Here is a 13578-nt window from a genome sequence, read left to right as displayed (position 1 = left end):
CCTCCTTTCTCGTCTCTACCTCCTCTGAGATGCACGTAGAAACAGAGATGGGGCACCAGGGAATGTTTGCTCCTGGGAAGATTCTGGGTTGAAGCTACCTGGGAACAGTGCTCAAAATGAAAGGGAGAAGCTCACTTGCAGGATGCTCTTCAGGGACGGGGCTCCCTGAACACAGCTGTCGTGAGCGTCCTCTCTGGGTGCTGCTGGCTCTTGTGCGCAGCTCACCTTACAGAGCCTGGTAGGGCTGCAGCTGCCCCAGGGCTGTGGTTCCCCATGGATGGTGCTTCCTTCAGCTGGCTCTCGACGTGGACAGTCCCAGCCAAGGTTGGTGTCGCTTCTTCCAAGCTTATCATGATTGGCATTGGTTGTAGATGGCATTCATCCCTTAGCATGGTTTCTCCACAGGAGGTTCCAGCTTCAGATTGTTCTATATAGAGTTGGCATTTGCTGCTGATCCCAGCTGTCCCCACCGATGGGTTCTGGCACTGGGGATCCCACCATGACGGTTCTCAATATACTTGGTTTTGCCATTGACGGATCCTGTTCGGGCTGGCTCGTCGCTGGGGCTCACGGTGGTGTGCCAGTGGAGGTGGATCCAGCACCGACAGCTCTTCCTACAGCTGCTCTCCTCAACAGTGGTTCTCAGTAAAGATGGGCTCACCGTTGATGGCTGATGGCCAGTGGAGATCAATAGTTCTCGCTACACGCGACCCTGCTGCTGATGGTTGGGGCTACAATTGGAGCTATCCGTGGTTCTGACACAGTCATTGTATACTTTTTTAAAGGTATTTGTTTTGACAATAACCACTCTGGGTGAAGTCTAGGCTTGCTGGGTCGTCACGTCTGTATTTTTCAAGAACCCGGTGGCCGGCGAGCCTGCTCATAAAGGCATGCACACCTGGGCGGGCTGCTCCCCATTGGTGACCTGGTTGCCGGCTTTGACCTGGCCCCCGGACTTGTCCTCCTGAAGACTGGTGCTGCTCTTCACCCCACTTTGCACATTGCCGTCTACTGGGATGCTCTGGCAGCTGCTGGCCTGGCTGGCGGGAAGGCTGCTGGCGGAGCTGAGCAGCCCGCTACTCACCTGGTAGTTCAGGGCACTGCTGCCCAGGCTGATGAAGCTCATGCTGGTCAGGCTGCTGGCCCCGCTGCTGATGCCGCTGCCGGGCAGGCTGGTCTCACTTTTCCCCTCCAGGCTGCTTGGTGCCGCGGGCTTGGCTGGCCAACCGGCTCCTGATCTGGCTGGGCGAGTAGATGGCGCACAACTGGCTGGTCGGGGCGCTGCCCGCCTGGGTATGGAGCCTTCTCTGCAACCTCAGCATTGGAGTGCTGCCCACCAGGCTGACCTCACTGTTCTCCTCATCGCCCGCATACCCGCTGCTCACCAGGCTGGTGACACTTTCCCTGCATTTCCCCAGGCTGGACTGTCGCAGGCTCAGCAAGCTGCTGTCACTGTTCCATGGGCTTCCCAGGTTACCTCCCAAAACTTTCAGGGGCTCCTGAGTCGCTCCTGTGTCATGGTGTGGCCCCTCGGGTGCCTGGGGCTCTACACTGGGGGCCGGGAGGCTTGGAGCTTGGCCCCGAACATTCCAGGCAGCAGACTCCCTGTTTCTACCCTGTAGGAAGGTGGGGGGCAACTGATCTGGTTTATCCAGGGGGAGGGGGCCCTGGGAGGCCTATGAATGATAGGTCTGGGGTGTCTGGGGAGAGGACGCTCAATTTATAGGGTGGCCTTTCAAAGGGGAGTGTTCTGATTGGCTGGCCCAGTGATGGGTTTATGAGGCGGGGTGAGGGTGGGAAGGACAATGCTCTCCCCGCACCAGTTACATCAGTGGCTGGGGCTGGAGGTGGGCAGAAAAGGGGCTGAAGGCCAGAGAGTGGCGAGAACCACCTTCCTGGTGACACTTCCCGCAGGGCCTGTGGCCTCTGCTTTGCCATGTCAGGAGACCTGGGTGTGCGTCCCCGCCGAACCCCTTCTGAGCTGTATTTCTTTAGGATGTCATTCCTTCCGAGACACTTGCTCCATGCCGAGACCACTGGGAGGACTGGGGAGAATATGACAGGAGTTTATCTGAAATTCTTTGTCAAATCTCCAAGGGCCTGGCTGGTCTGGCTCCTCTCTCTTAGCCTGGTCCCACGTCACACCCTTCCCTTTCCTCACCTCGAGGCGGGGTCACACGGGCTGTTTACTTATTCTGAGCTCGGACCCGCTGCAGGGCCTTTGCACTGGCTGTCCCCACCACCTGGAATGGTCTTCCCTCAGCCCCTTGGCCTTCAAGTTTCAGCTCCAGTGTCCCTCAGGCAGTGTCCCTGGCCCCTACAAGAAGGTTCCTCTATTATTCTTCTTGTCACTTCCTAATTTATGTGCCTTGTGGCATGAGACACAGTTTATAAGTCTTTTTATGTGTTGGTTGCTTATTGCCCGTCCCCCCTGCGAGAATATCGTCTTTGCGAGGCCTGAGATTTTGAACTCTTATTCTCTGCTGTGCCCCCCATGCCCAGCACACTGCCTGTGACATAGCAGACGCTCATGAGGCGTTCGCTGAGCGTGTGAGTGATTTAACTGTTCTAGGGTGTGCATTCCAGTCCCCCAGGGAACTTTTAAAAAACATGTTCAGGTTTTCCAGGGCAGTGGTTCTCTCTCTGGGCTGCACCCCCAGATTTCCCTAGGGTCCCACTTCCAGAGGTTCTGAGCTAATTGATCTGGGTGAGGCTTTGGCATCAGAATTTTAAACCGCTCTCCAGGTGGTTCCACCGTGCAGCCAGCGCTGAGAACCCAGTGCCAGGAGGCGAGGCTGAGCCAGATGCGCTGCTTGTAGAAGGTTCTCTGTGCTACCCTGGCTAAGTTGTATCGTAGATGAGAACACCCACCGGGGCGCTTATTAGTGGACACTGAATAGATTAGCGCTGAGTGATGGAATGAATTAAAACAAAATTCATCAACCGTTAAAGGGTTCATACGTGGGTTTTAAGGACTGGGGAATTCGTTGAAATTGTAGCAGACTTCGCGATGGGCCATATATACGCTTCCCCACCAGGAAGGAGTCACAGCCTTTGTCAAATTCTTAAGGGTATCCTTGAGCCTCCAAAGATTGAGAAGCATAATGATTCAGCTCAACTCTTGCCTTAGCATTTGGAAGACAGCTGGCCCTGGTGCCTGGCCCGATGGTATGGGTCTGGAGAGGCCTGTCTGGCTCTGTTTGCGATGCAGGGGGTGGGGAGGAGGAAGGCACTCCTTGGAGAGTGTGCCACTCAGCCCCTTGGCAGTTATCAGTGTGTCAGCGCTAATTATCACTGTCATCTGTATTATGAATTCCTTTCCCATTGCCTGGGGCCATCCAGCTTCCCTCTGCCGTACACAGAGCCATCTCTTTTGCTGTGGAAATTCTGATCCTTCTGGGATACGAGGGGCTTCTCATAGCTGCCTGGCTCCCTGTCCCTTCCCTACATTCCCTGCTAGGGACCATCAGCGCAGGGACAGACACAGTGGCTTAGCAGTGATCCCAGAGGAGGCAGTGTGGTGGGATCCAACTGTTGTGAGAAGCAGGGACCAGGTCTAGCGTTAGGGGGCTGGCAGGAGAGAGGCAGGGTCAGGCTCCAGGCAGGTGGGCTGGGGCTCAGGACTGGCCCTGCCCCTGCATGAATACAAAGCAGGGCAGGTGCCCCAATGCTGGGGATTCATGGGGAGCTGACTGGGACTCATATTCCCCCCTGTCCCCATCCGGCCTGCCCCGGGCACAGTGCACGTGGGCCAGAGGACTGAGGTGAACACCTGGGGGTTTGTGCAGAGACCAAAGTTTCCCTCTGCTCTTTGTTTCATGTAACACCAGAGTCAGTAGTAGCCCGTGGATGTGGCAAGGGCATGGCAATGGCTGCGGCTTGGCCCAGCACTCTCCTTCTGAAAGTCTCTCTCCGTTGCTCTGGAAGTCTCGGGAAGGCATCTCAGGTGAGCTCTGTATTCTTTGGGCCCAGCCTTCTCATTCCTCCTGCACCTGAAGCCACCTGAGGGTGGTGCCCTGGTCCCTGCCCTGGGTCAGACCAGAGCTGCCCAGCCGGGATGCTGTTTCAGGACCCCTCCCCCACCAGAGGTGCAAGTGCTCCAGGGCCAAACAGAGCAGCACCCTTCTGCACGCAGGGTCCCAGAGCTGCAGTGCGTCTGGGGAGAGGGGGGCGGGGGGTGCTTCTCCACAGGGCCCTTTCTCTTTCTGGGGACCGGGTACCAGCTGCCTCTCTGGTTTCCAGTCTTTCTTGTGGTCTGCCCCACCACGAAAACCCTCCGATGCCCCCCCCCCCCCACACACACTCCAGCCCCTTTCTCCAGGTTTCCTTTCCTTCATGACTTTCAGATACTTCACACAGATGACGGGCAGTCACGGGACCTCAGGCTGCGTCCCAGGCAAGGCTCAGACAGGAAACCTGGCTACAGACCCCAGGATCTGTGTGTCCCAGAGACCGGCCCTTCCCCGATGTGACAGACAATGCTCTATGTTCCCCAGACCGTCCCAGTTCTCTCCTAGGCCCATAGGAGAAATCAGGTCTAACCCCCTGCGTCTAGGTGGGGCCATTAAGGGCACAGGCAGAAGGGCAGTGTTCTAGGCCTGGGATAGAAACCTCTCCAGTGCTTTGCCTCTCTTCTTCCTGTTCTGCGGGGGCCTTGGAAACCACGCGCTGAACACCGCAGGCCCCACAGCGGATGGAGCCCGGGTTCCGGAGTGAGTGTGTGCGTGTAGAAGAAGCCCTGCCCTCCACCAAATGCATTTGCACTGTCAGTGAGCAGTAAGCGATTTCCGTGCTCGGTCACCATGGCCGGGGGCTTGTTCAGTACCACGGCAGAGTCCGGCTCACACACACTAATATGCCCCGTGCCTACACCCCGCCAATGCACTTCACCAGGTTGAACTTCGTCTCTGAGGGGGTCTGCAGTAGCTCCCGGGACTACCTTCCCTCACCTTCCCTCCCTGACGTCTACCCTCAGGATCTCAGCATCTCAGTAAGTACCCTGACGAGGGGGGGGGGGTGAGAAAGAGCTTCACGGGCCCGGAAGGTACCGCCCCCTGTCCTAATCCTAATATTTATCCTGAATATTCCAGCAGAAGCCCTGGCTAAGTTGGGCATCAGTTCTCTGAGGATGACACACTGTGATCACTTGGAACTCAGGGAGATGTTTTTCTGGTTTTCATTCGTTCATTCACTCAACAAATGTTTCCTGACATATTACTGCTTTCCTTCCACCTAATCTTGCTGAGTGCCTGCTCTGCGTCAGGCAGTGGGCGGGGCTCTGACCTCAGCACCGTATAAAAGATGTGAATGGGTGTCTGGCCGCGTGATCATAAATGTGAGCAGGGTGCAAGGACAGAGATGGGGGCGTGTGCACGCCTACTTGTGATGTGCATGTCCGTATGTGCAGGTGACCTTTCTTGGCCATTGTCCCTCAGGCAGAGCCAGCTAGCACCTGGGGGAGAGGTCATAGAGGCAGCCATGGGGAGGCTGGGACCTGTGGCTCCAGTGAGCTGGAAGCTGCTGGAGACTTTTCAGCAGCGATGAGCAGACTGGAGTTTGAACAGGTTGCAGTGTGGGGGTCAGTGAGGACGGGCAAGGTGGGGTCAGGAGGGCTCGGGCCACAGAGTGGTAGCAGAGCTGGACAGCAGTGCTGGGATCTGGGGTGTATTTAGAAGGCGGGGCTCAGGGCTCGCCGAGGGACTGGATGTGGGGGTTAGAGGAAGAGTGGGGTCAAGGCCAGCTGTGGGGTCCAGGAACCTCTGAGTCAGGGGTAAGGGGCCTTCTAGAAATGGCACAGCCTCCTTCTGAAGCAGGCGGAGTGGTGGAACCTTCTACTTTTAGATGTTTGTGTGAAAAAACACATAAACGCGTGCACAAGTATATATGCATACATACACATCTCTATGAATATATACGTAAGTACATATGTGTATGAACGCAAATACATTCACAGTATGTGTTTATATATGAATACATGAGAATATGTGTAGAGATGAATATATACATAAGAATATATACCCGTATGCACATATACATACGTAAGTATATCCGCACGAAGACATACACGAGGATGTATAAACACACACGCTTTCTGAAACCACGAAACCCTCTGGCCCTCAGCATCACCCACTGGGAGCACCCACTCTCCCCCGATGTTCTCCACGCAGAGCACTCTTATGCCAGAGCCTCCCCTGTGATCCTCTGATGGATGCCTTGTTCTCTTTCCAGAAGGCCGCATCATCGGGCCCCATGTGGGCGAGGACCTGCATTTGTTCCCCGTAGAGTGGTGCTGCGTGCTCCCGGGGCAATGAGGTGAGTGCTCCACCAAGAGAGAGTCCAGTGTGGGCAGGGGAGCACGGGGATAGCAGAGGGGAAGGACCGTGTAGGGAGGACACAGTGCTCATCAGGGCCCGCACTGGACGTCGGCGTGCATGTCCTCATTTAACCTCGTTCCATCCTCCATCTGCCCGAAGCCCAGCTCCTGACTCCCTCACTGGAGCTCCCGACGACCTGCTTGTCATGGGGATAGGGAGAGGGATTCCTGGGGGCTCAAAGTGGGGGGCACCTCCTTATTCAGGTACACTTGGCACTTGAACAGGTGGGTGCCAGGGCTGGACCTGGGTCCCTGATGGCAGGACCTTGGACTTTCTACCTTCTGCAGGGAGCCAGACAAAGAGAGCCAGCTTGGCCACGGCCTGGAGGGGTGATCTGTTCAGGAAGAAAGGCAGGTAATCCTTCCTCTGGGGTCGCGGTCACATGCTTGATTTCCCCCCCAGCTGTTAAAATTATTTAAGGCATACAAAAACACAAAGGGAAGAGTAAGGTGCACACCCGTGCCATCCATGCGCTCATCACTGAACCAAGAAAGAAGACAACACTGACAAACCTCCAAGCCCATTTGCCCCTCCCCATGGCGTCCCTCCGTGGCAATCCAGAATCTTGTGCTCATCACTGAAGCTGATGCGCCTCTTACTACTTGGGGTATGAAAGGATGAAACCCTAAACCAATGTGGAATTGTTCTGCGTGCTATTCATGCGGCATAAATGGCGTTCTTTGCCTACGCTCCTACAACTTATGTTCGACGTTGCGTGGGCGAGATTCATGTGTGCTGTGTGCGCGCTCAGGTTCGTTTCCACTGCTGTCGAGTACGCTACGGAGGAGCGTCATGACTCATCCATTCTATCTGATGGACATTTAGGGCATTTCCCCCTCCTCCCCCGCAGCAAGTGTGCCTTTACGTGTGTCTCTCACGGGACATTTCCCCTGCGGCTTTGTGGGCAGTCTCCTCCCAAACAGACTATGAAAGCTTCAGCTTGTTTTAATTGCACATAACGAATAGAGCAGACACTTCTCAACCCTTGGGCCTCATCTTCTCTCTGAATGTTTCTATGAGGTTCAGCCTAGGGACAGGCTGAATCACCGGGCTACCTGCGGCCTGCATTATTTGGTCATAAAACATGGTCATTCAGAACGTTCAGCTTCAGCCAAAGATGAGGTCACAGGGTTGCCCCACACAGGCGGGGTGAGGGGTGGGGGGGCGGCAGGAAATGGGAGGAGGCTGGGGCGGCTGAAAGCTCAGGGCTCCTCACCAGCTCCTGTAATCTGTGGCAAAACAATTGTCTTGTGTTCTTCATTGTGGACTCAGTGTGGGGGAGGGGCAGGGAGGACGGAGGAGAGGCTGCCTGAGGATGAGGAAGGACACAAATATTCCCTAAATCAAGCCTAGAACAGGACAGCAAAGTAACCGAGCACTCAGTATCTGAAGCCAGAGGTCTGAGTTCAGATCCCGCACACGTCACTTCTCAGCTGTGTGATCCCGGGCCAGTTCCCTAACATTTCTGTCCCAGTTTGGGTTCCCTCAAAAGCAGCCCTGAGGCATGGACTTGGATCCAGTAGTTCCTTTGAGGGGTGGTCCCAGGAAGCCCTGTGAAGAGATGGGGCAGCAAGACACGGAGGGAAGGAAAGCCCTTACAGGGGGCATTCTAGAGAAGGTGCAAGTCGGCTTGGGCCTCTGCTTCTGGGCCTTTAGGGGCTGTGTGGAGCACATCTCCGGCTCCCTGAGGAAGCTTCTAGGGTGCCTGAGGAAGCCCTGAGGCAGAGGGGGCAGGGGGAAGAGGGTGGCACATGGATGCAGTGCTTGGGTGAGAAACTGTCACTCAGCACCATCCGTACCTGAGGCTGTGACCCCAGAGGGTCAAGGATGGAGGCTTGTCTGCTAGCGTTGCCTTGTCTGCAGGCTGATTGTTCCTTAGGTTGTCGCGAGGGTTCCATGAGGCCAGTAAGTGTCAGGAGCCTGCCTTGTGCTCCCTCAAAGTTGTGGGAGGACCTGCTTGCACAAACGGAAGCCTGGAGAGGTGAGGTAAAATAGACTCTGGCCACCAACGTACTGACTGGATGGCAGGGCCGTGATTTGGGCCCGAAGGCCTTCTTAGAGAAAGCTGTGTCTCCTGCTCTGGGGGCTTCAGGCTGCAGGGCGTGGAGAGGTCAACACCCCCAGAGCTGGGTGCCAGGCGGCCATTTGTCTTGTCAGCCTCAGGTGGCACACAAGTACTGACCTGCGTGGGTCTCAGGAGACCACCAGAGGGAGACCAATACCCTTCCCTAGGCAGGGGGTAAGGAAGGGGTCCCCTCTCTGGCTAGTCGAGACCACTGAGCCCAGAACCCAGGGCAGTAACCAGTCTGTGGGAATTAATGTCTCCGTTCAACACATGACCGAGGGGGTTTCTGGGATGTGGGACTTTCTTTCTGAAAACTGAACAGTAGTGAGCAACCTGGGTTGAGTTGGTCATCCTAACCTGAGCTGAAGTCACATGTCATCAGTATGACCCCCTGGAAACCCATTTCACATGTCAGGCCCACAGTTTTGTGAAGAGATTCCTCCTCAGACATTCTCAGGCACACTCAAGCTTGAGAACCATCTGGTGAGACAACAGGTCGTGTGAAGTCCATTCTCAGAGGCCCTCGGGCTCTAAACAACCCGCAAGTCCCCAGCGGTGTGGCGGCTCCAGGCGAGGGCTCTGTGGCGTGCGCTCTGCGGTCAGACAGACATGGATTCCACCCAGGCCCTGCCTCCTACCGGCTGTGCCAGCTGGTCAAGTTACCCAAACCTCTTCGGCCTGGTTTCCTCTGGCGAGCAAGGGGTCCAATAAATGCTCTCGATAGCCTTGAGGTCAGGGAGGGTGTGTGTGCTGACCCCGCTGCAGCCCCAGGGCCTGGAAGAGGCTCCCGTGTTCCAGAAAGTTTTGCTGAATGAATAAATGGAGAGCCTCCAGAGCAGTGACTGATACTTGGGGAACATTCACTAGGTTTAATTACTCTTCTTATTCTGTTTTGATATAAAACCTCTTTATCATCAACAAGAGGCAAGCTAGACTTGCTCGTTTCAGAGGTGGATTAAATAAGAGAGTAGGGTTATATCTCACCCAGGTGCTGAGTCCTTCAGCCAGAGAGATTTGAATGCGGGTTGGGTGGGATTCTGGTGCTGGGGTGGGGTGTCAGGGTGGAGGAAGCCTTGGAGAACAGCCTGGGCTTAATAAGCCCAGTTACAGATGAGGAAACTGAGTCTCAGTGAGCAGAAGGAGATTTCCGAAGTCCGCATGGCTGGACTCAGCAGAGCTGGGATTCTACCCAGTCTTCTGGCTGCCGGTTCAGTCTACTCTGAGGGGGATCCAGGCATTACAGGTTTGCAGATAGGGACACAGGTTCTCAGAGAAGGGGAGCACTGCCTGAGCCACAAAGCAAGTGGGGGGCAGAGCTTGAGGGAGAGGCCACTTGGTTCGTGGAAGGGTCTGTGTGGACAGTGTGTGGGAGCTGCATGTTCAGGGACGTAGAGAGTGGCAGCATGGCAGAGCAGGACCGGGAGGGCCCCAGCAGCCGTCACCCTCAGGCACACTGGACTCTGGTGCCTCAGTTTCCAAGTTTGTAAAGGGAGGCAACACTGCCAACTGCCTCTCTCCCTGGGCTTTTGGGGTGTAGGTGGGGAGCTCCCTGAACTCCTGGAGGAGAAAGCATCATCCAGTCGGCAGATGGGCCCTGGCTGCCTGCCCTGTGGCTCCCTGGTGCTTCTCAATTAACCCCCGCCCTGGCTGCTCACAGGCAGAGGGCACCAGCGAGGGCTTGGCTGGCCCTGAGTTAGCACAGCCAGGGCTGTCCTTGGAAAGCGGCCACCACAGAAGGGCCAGCTTCCTTTTCATCAAATTATTCTTCCACGTTCACAGAGTGGAGGAATTATTGGCAGAAAATGAGGATATAAAACCCCGCTAGAGCTGAGCACCTTTTAGGGGCCCTGAACGCTGAGCACTTGGAAGCCTTCCAGCAGATTGGTTCATTTTTAATGGTCTAGGACTATAGTTCATCTGTTTAATTCAAACGAGGTGACATAATATCTTTCATTTGGACTTATTACCAGCACGATGGTGATTCGGCTCCCAGCATTCTCCGGGCAGGATATTCTGTCATTACTGCACATTTTCTTTATTCGGGCCAAATTGAAAGTCCGCGGGAAGGGCTGCAGCCTTGGAAAGGAGAGATCAACCGAGAATAGGTCACATCGGGTATTAAGGAATGAAAATGAATTCCTTCTTTCCTCCGTTGAATAAGCAGCTGTACTTGCGTCTCTGTGATCCATGAAATAGGCTGTCAGGAAAATAGGAAATGGGCTGTGTTTGAACTTCGCCCGCCGATTCTGCCCCATCGCCTTGGAGACTGGTACCGCAGCAGGGACAGGGGCAGGAGGCGTCCTCACTTTCATGGGGCCCCCGCCCTATGCCAGACGCCTGGCTTCAACAGTCCTGGGAGGGGGAGCCACCTGAGGATCCCCATTTTGCAGATGAGGACAGCAAAGCTCAGAAAGATCCAGAGACTTGCTTAAGGTCACTGAGGCACAGAACCCAGCTTCCGTTTCAGGTGCCCCCCATTACGGCTGGGGATTTGGCCTGAAGAACCTCAAACCCTCACTCTCTCATGAGCAGGCTGCTTGATCTCAGGTGTCAGCTTGCCACCTAGTAGAAATACCCACTATCGCTGTCCTGCCGTGAGGGTGACCTGAGGGAATGGACACCATGGGCTTGGCACCAGGCTCCCTGCAGAGTGATTGCTCACAAATGTCTTTGTTGTTACGAACTTTCACTTTTCCTTGCATCCAATGATGGAGCGCAAGAAGGAAGCCTGGAAAGCAAGTGGCTTGCCCTAAGACCTAGTGCACGTGGGTCAGGGGCCTGGGAGCTGTCCTTGGAGTGACCCAAGAGCCCCTGTGCCTTCTGCTACACTGGGTAGTAGAGAGTCTGGGGTTGGGAGGGAGTTTGGCGATGTTTACAATGGAATTTCCCCTTCTCTGCTTTATTTCCCTCCATCAGACCCTTCACCAACCCTGTACGTTTGACTTGGTTATTTGGTTCATTGTCTCCCATGCATCCTTGTATTTATGTGAGGGACGGGTTTTGATCAGGTCACCGTTGTATCCCCAGTGCCTAGAACCCAGGCTGGGGATGGGTGAGGCAGGTGAGGCAGGTCTCACAAGTGCAGGCTTAGATCCTCTCTGTGATTAAAATTTGGGTATTTTATTCATTGTAGATATTTTTGCACTCATTTTTATTTTTAATGATATTGCATAAAAACATTGGTTATCCTGATTGCTGAGTTTTTTTTTTTTATCACTCTTTTCAATTTTGCACTTGAGTTTAGTACCCCACTTGTCTTACCCTAGTCCCGGTTCTGCCCTAGTGCCTGTCACCTACCTATATTCAATAAAGATTTGTAGGATGAATGATGCCCTACTACGTATCAAGACATTTCCCGGGTTCCCAGGGAAGTCTTCTAATGGGTATTCCAGGCTCTTTGGGTCTGAAGGAAGCCAGAGCCCCACACGGAGCTGCTTTTACCTGGCCCCATAATCTGGGGATGGCTGAGCATTTCTGCTAGTGTTGAGCTAAAGAATAGGGGCGTGTCCCTCCCAGGATCTGATTGAGGAACCCATGAGAACTCAGACCTCTATGACTGCCTAATGGGAGAACAGATTGCGAGAAATCCATGGGGCTCTGAAAGCCTACGTGGAATTTCATGCTGTCATTAGAGACCACTGCACCTCTCCCTCTCCTGGATGTGTCTTGCAATTAAAAGCCACATCGGGTTGTAGTGACAATCGTTAGCGTAATGAGACCTGGCTGTGCAGTGCTACTAATCCCCTTCTTCCAGGTTGAGCGCACCTGGGCTGAGCCAGGTCGTGCTCTGCCGTGATACCTGATGCTCCATTTCAATGAAATATCGGCTCTTGCTTCTACCTTTGGCTTTATTTCCCTCCAAAGCTGAGGTTCCATCGAGATGCATTTTTCTAATTAAGGCGGGAGTAAGAAATAACCTCCTATATAATTTAAAATGGTAAAATCATCGATACCTTTTCCAGCCTCAGCTTTAAATCTTAACCACCAATGACTCCCCTATTAACGGGCCTAATTAAATCCATTTTTCAGGACGTCTTTGGCAAATTCCATTTTAGTAAAACTGTAGGAAGTTCAATTTGATTTGTCTCTGCTCCCCAGAGCTCTCCCGTGAAAATGAGGACAGGGTGGATGCTTGTCTCTTGTGTCTCATATTCATTGATTCACTCAACAAATATTTACTGAGCACCTACTATGTGCATTGGCATTGAATTAAAAGAGGTGGAGGGAGAAGTGAAAAGACAATACATTTCCTACTCCAATGGCCAGAAGGGAATGGAGCTCATTCATTCATTCAACAAACATGTATTGAGTCTTCTAACAAGTCTACTAAATGTGCTAAGCCCTGGTGTTGGGGTAATGAAGTGCTGCAGACAGTTCATACTCAACGTGGTAAATGTTCCAACAGGCTAAAGCAGAGGGGACAGTGAGAGCTTGGAGGACGGCTCCTAGCTCAGACTGGGAAGCTGGGGGTCAGGAAGCTTCCCTGGAACTGAGCTTTAAGGGATAAGTAGGTGTCAGCCATGTGAAGCAAAGAGAGAGGAAGGTGTTGCAGGAGCAGGGTGGATGGGCACGAGGCATGGGAGAACACAGGAGGTGTGGGGAACTTTAAGCCATTCACTGTGGTTAAGGCAGTGCCTTCAGCTCTAGGTACATGTTAGAATCATGTGGGACCTTTGAAAAATACCAGTGCCTGCACCTCACCCCTGACCAAGTCATTCATAGTTTCTGGGGGTGAGGTCAAGGCTTTGGTATTTCTTTAAAGCTCCCCAGGTGATGCTAGTGTTCAGCCAGCATTGGGAGTTACTAGGCTAAAACATGCAAAGTGGTGGGAGGTGAGGCTGGAGAGGTAGGCAGGGACTATGTCTTGGAGGGAGCTGGAAACTTGTGAAGGGGTTTGAGCCTTACCTGAGGCTACTGACATCATGGAAGGGTTGAAGGCAAGGAAGAAAGGGTTCATATTTACCCTTCAGAAGGAATTACTCTGCCAGCAGTGTAGATGATGGGTGGGGTTGGAGTCACTGGAGGCACAGAAACTGCTAAAGAGGCTATTACAGTGACCTGAGCAAGAGATGATGTGGCCTGGGCCTAGGGTCATGACCATGGGGATGGAGAAGGGAGATATTCAGGAGGGGTGGGGTT

The 13578-nt window shown here is 53.9% G+C and overlaps 1 protein-coding gene across 1 annotated transcript in view; it reads right to left on the bottom strand.

The window, feature by feature from the left end:
• Positions 1–1178: 1178 nt before the first annotated feature.
• CUNH16orf82 (chromosome unknown C16orf82 homolog) overlaps positions 1179–13578 on the bottom strand; it is a 94554-nt gene continuing 82154 nt past the window's right edge. Inside the window, exon 2 of the mRNA XM_057315121.1 lies at positions 1179–1676. Within this exon, the coding sequence (XP_057171104.1) occupies positions 1179–1676 (498 nt within the window). The remainder of the gene's footprint in view (positions 1677–13578) is intronic.

This window comes from Ursus arctos, unplaced genomic scaffold (assembly GCF_023065955.2).
Source record: "Ursus arctos isolate Adak ecotype North America unplaced genomic scaffold, UrsArc2.0 scaffold_2, whole genome shotgun sequence".
NCBI lineage: Eukaryota > Metazoa > Chordata > Mammalia > Carnivora > Ursidae > Ursus > Ursus arctos.
Note: the sequence above shows the minus strand (reverse complement) of the source record. Positions and strands in the feature narration are given on the sequence as shown.